Here is a 4807-nt window from a genome sequence, read left to right on the forward strand (position 1 = left end):
CCCCCCCAGTCGTGGTTGGCCTCAGCTGCTGACCGAGCCGTCTCGGACGTCTCGCCTCTGGGACGGGGCACCTTCTGCAGCTGTTAGCCAGTCGGCTGGGGAACGGTGTGCATGGCGCCAGGGCGTACCGTCCCAATGACCTGGGGCCAGGCCCAAGCCCGGAGTGTCACTGCTTGGCCAACCTCACAGCAGACTCACTGGTGCGTACCTGTGCATGTGAGGGGCTGCGCCCAGTCTCACGGGGAAGCCTCGGATGGTCGGGAAGTGTCCTGGGGGAGACAGCCCCACAGTCCAGCAGTACCAAGGGATGGAGTCAAGCCCCGTCTCCTAGCCTGGCTCACCAGCCATGTGACCCAGGAAAGGATGTCCACCCTCCTTGGGGTTCCCTCCACTGACCTCCCATGGTGGTTGGGAGGATCAACAGGAAACTGTGCAGAGTCCCAGGGGTAGCAGGGCTTCGAAGGTGGCCTCACTGGGCACAGGCAGGTCGGGCATGCAGATAGATACACTCTGAATCAACCTTGCAAGTACCTTCAGAAAAGACTGGCCCCCCGATGTAGGGGCGGGGAGACACTAACACCTGCTTTTTCACACATCTGGGCTTTTGCAGGTATCCTCTTGGCACAAGCCCACAGACGGCTACAGAGTGAGGGGACATCGGGGGACAGGGACGCACACGCAGCCAATACCTGGCCCTGCCACAGTGGCGCAGCTCTAGGGCAGGTGCAGAATGGGGACCACTGGTTCTCACTCCCAAGCCTCATTCTATCCCCAGAGATGCTGCTTGCAAACATGTTGCTCTGAAAAGCACCCTTCCTTCAAATGAACACATGCACGGGAGGAAGCCCGGCAGGTGGAGCAGGCAAAGCAAGCATGCCTATGCTCAGGCCAGCAGGGAGCTCCTGCCTCCCACACAGGTGCAGCCTTGGGGTCCCGGTTCCCACAGTGCAAGAGGGTCCTGCGTCCTCGGGCAGTGACAGGAACTAGACCCACTCTTCCTCGATAACCACGAAGACAGCACTGAGAAAGAGCACAGCCTAGTGCCACCCGGGAGTGAGGAGCTCTGCTCAAACTCATCTGGCCTAGAGAGATACATGCATGGAGTCTCAGTCACGTCCCCTGTGCACCTGTCTGCGATCACTGCTCAAGGGCACATCTTCAGTTTCCTAACTGCTGACACTGCGGACAGATGACCCACGTCACCGCATGCTGCACGCTGTTCCTTGTGACCCACTCCTGCCTGTGCGGTGTTCCTGGAACGCACAGCCCATGAGACAGTAGATGGGCACCCAGACGCCTGTGCTATTGCTGCAAACCAATCTGGATTCTCACACAAATAAACTTGGCGCCCCTTCCTTGTCTCGTGTTCCCTGCGTAATCCAGCCCCTTCAGTGGCTGTGCTGATGGCCATGGGTTGCCTTGGTTAAATGAGCACTGCCGATGTGTTTTGCCCCAGCCTTTCTTCTCGGGTTGATGGGTCAGATGCTAACCCACCGCAGGAACTTCTGCAGATAAAGATTCTGCCTGTCACGAAGACCCTGACTACAGCAGAGGAGGAGACAGCAGGATGGCCACCGGAGCTTCTAATAGGGGTTCCTTGCAGCCCCGCAGGCTCCGTGACAAGTTGCAGGGTCACCCTACATGTGTGTCAAAGCCGGGGAAAGATGGACGACCAAGGGCTTGTGCGACCCGGCCACATGTGGAGAACCTCCACCACACCTCCACCCTGTTCACCCGAACCTGGGCTGGGAAGGGTGCTGTGAGCGACAGCCCCAGCCTAGTCCCAGGCTGTCACCCCGGCCAGGGCGGAACTCCGGCCAGCCCACCTCAGCTTCGGCAGGCGGGATCGGAGGTGCACGCTGTCCGGAAGGTCTCCCTTCTCTGAGGAGGCGGAGGTAGACAGCCCAGGTGCCTCTCTGCTCAGCAGGTATCTCTGCTCCCACTCAGCTGAGCTGTTCTCCCATGACTCTTCGGGGGTGACCAATTCCCCATGGTAAACAGGCATGTACCGTGACCTGGAAAGCGAGAGTTTTGTGGTCATTTCTCCTAAAATAGTAGCAAATTCAAAACCTCCTCTCGGTCACGACAGATGAAATGTCATGGCGGCAACCCTGGTTTGTAAAGGACCTCCGCTGGTGCAGTGCAGAACGGTCCCAATACCAAGGTGGGGTCGCTCAGGTCAGACCCAAGCCAACGCGGAGCAGACAGGTCATAAGGAAGGGCATCCCATGCCTGTGTGTGAGACCAGAACTTTACCAAGGTCTTCTGAAGGCCCTTCTGCACCTGGGCCAGGATAAGACCCATTCGAAGGTCTCTGGTGGCACAGAAATTGCAGCTAGGTTTTTCTAGCAAGGCCTGTCCCCAGCAACGGTGCCATTGAGTAGCCACCAGCTCCTGCAACGGGCCTGTGTGACCGAGGAAGAACTCACAGGGCTGCCAGCATAGAGGCAAACTGAGGCACAGTACTCAAAACAAGAGGAGTTCGAGGAGCCCAGGTGTAAGGCCTGCAGGCCCCACACTGCTTGGGTGAACGCGCTCCGGGTGCCCTGAACATGCGGGAATGTCTTAATCCTCAAGCGGCTTTTAAAAGCAAAACTGTGAGTGGGAGTGGGGGCCTAGGGGACAGTCATCCTTGGCTCCCAGGCCCGTGAGCAGGGTGGCGTCGGCCCGGCGTGCGGGCGGGCGTGCTCACAGCAGCCGCAGTGTCTGGCCCAGAGGTCAGGCCAGGCTGTGGTTCTGGCAGCCTTTGCAACAGTCCGTGCTGCCGGCACGCTGGTGTGAGGAAACCCCTCCGCGGCCTCCCCAGCTGTTCCCCAGGGTCATCCGTCAAATCGAAACCGCATCAAAATAAACGTGCTGAGGTAGAGAGTCCGAGGGACCCACCAGCAACGCCCTCGTCCTCCACGCAGGAAAAGGAAAGGAAAGCGCCGTGAGCAGAGCTGACCCGCGCTCTGTTCCCGGACGCGGCTTCCACGAGCCCCAGCTCGGGCTCTCAGGGCCGAGGGCCGTCGCTGTGTTCCCCGGCCCAGACACACACGTCCAAAGCTGGCTTTCCAGAGAATGCAAGTCCTGCAGCGTCCCCGGCCCTAAGAGCTCCGAGAAGTCGCAGAGGGGCCGGAGGGCACAGAGGAGTGACGTGCTTGTCTTCAGAGCTGCTGCTCAGGAGAGACGGAGCTCTGAGCGAGTGGTGCCCCGTGGACGAGCTCTAGGCAGGTGGGTCCACGGGGACACCGCGGCCGGCACCCCTCCCCACCCGGTCACCGAGGGCTCGCGGCGGGCCATACCAAGCACTGGGCGTGGGATGAAGAGGGCACAGGCTGGCAGACACGGTCACCTTAGCACAGGGCAGGTTCCGAGGCACAAGAATGCCAGGGCACTTCAGGGCCAGGAGAAGCGTGGCCCCTTGGGGGAAGGGGAGACTAAGGTCTCACAAGGAAGAGGCGTTTGAGCACCCTTGAACGTGAGTGGGCTGCCCTGGACAGCCAGAGGGAGGAGGTGTCTTGGTGGGACTTTTGCAGACATGGCTGGTCGTCAGGGACTCCTAGAGGGAGGGAGAACACCCTGCAAGGGAGGCAACCAGCCAGACCCCCATGCCCATCCATACCCTGCAAACCTAGGACTCGGGGTGAGCCCCGCCCCACGCTGCTGCAGCCAGGCTGGGAGAGGCTGGGGGAGCGAAGGAGGCTCGTCAGCCACCTGCCCAGACAGGTGCACAGGGGCAGTGGGCAGAAACGTGGCAACATGCAGGGAGCCAGGGGACACCGAGCAGGTGGCTCAGGCTTCGGAAGTTTGCAGAAAGGAGACCAGGTAGAGGGCCTGGGCTCAGGCCCCGCACCCCTGAGGAAGCATCTAGAAGCTATCCCCAGATCAGCCCTTGTAGGGCAATTCCCAAACCTCCCAGAGCCATCCCCCTCCAACCTTGCTGAAAATGGATTTTTCCTGCGACTCTAATGGACAGGGTTTCTCAGCTTCTGCACTGTGGGTATCCGGGCAGCACAGCTCACGGCGGGCTGGCCTATGCACCCCGGAAGGTGGCATCCCCAGCTTCACCTTGGAGGCTAGCGGCCCCCAGCCCCCGCGGGACAGTGGTAATGTCTCCAGGCAGTGCCGCCTTCGCCCCGGCTGAGACAGCCCTCCGGACCGCGGGCAGGTGTGCTGCACGATCGTGGCCGGCTCACACTCGAGGCCACTGGGAAGTCCGCAAGCCGGGAAAAACAACCGGGCCTCCCGAACTCTCCAGCAGGAGCTGTTGTAGTCTGGCAGGGAGCATCCCAGGAAGAGAGCCCGGGGGGCTCCAGGGCAATGCCTAAGGTCTCCCGACTTGGCAAGAAGGAGAAAGTTCTCACCTTTTCTCCTGTGAGGAATTCCTCAGCAAAGGGGTGTCTTCTGTGACGTGGGGGGCGTCAGACCTGGTGCTGGAGACCTGGGGCGGGGCTGAGTGCAGCCTGGAAAAGAGCAAAGGCGACAGAGTGACCAACACAGAAATGGGTCGTGCCCTACCAGCTGGTACTGCAGTCAACAAGCCCAAGACGCGGTGAGAGATGGCCCTGAAATTCGGCTAAAGGCCACCTGCGTTGAAAGAAGCCAGAGTTTTTTGTTTTGGTTTGGTTTGGGGTTTTTTTTGTTGTTGTTGTTTTTTATGGATTTTTTTTTTTGAGAGATTTTTGCTATAGGGCACATGCGCTTGCTAGAGAGACAGAGAGACAGCAAGTGAAAAATCACCCCCCGGGGGGGATGGCCATGCCGCAATCCCTTCTACTCCATTCTCCTCTCGGGATCTTGGGCATGCATGCACACGCACCCAGCA

At 59.9% G+C, this 4807-nt stretch overlaps 1 protein-coding gene across 1 annotated transcript in view; it reads right to left on the reverse strand.

Moving 5' to 3' along the window:
* The window catches only part of OCA2 (OCA2 melanosomal transmembrane protein), a 99879-nt gene that overhangs the window by 84003 nt on the left and 11069 nt on the right, over positions 1–4807 (reverse strand). The window contains exons 2-3 of the mRNA XM_006167291.2: positions 4347–4445; positions 1827–2015 (exon numbers count right to left, since the gene is read on the reverse strand). Of these exons, the coding sequence (XP_006167353.1) occupies positions 1827–2015; positions 4347–4445 (288 nt within the window). The remainder of the gene's footprint in view (positions 1–1826; positions 2016–4346; positions 4446–4807) is intronic.

Source organism: Tupaia chinensis, unplaced genomic scaffold (assembly GCF_000334495.1).
Source record: "Tupaia chinensis unplaced genomic scaffold, TupChi_1.0 Scaffold144682_1, whole genome shotgun sequence".
NCBI lineage: Eukaryota > Metazoa > Chordata > Mammalia > Scandentia > Tupaiidae > Tupaia > Tupaia belangeri.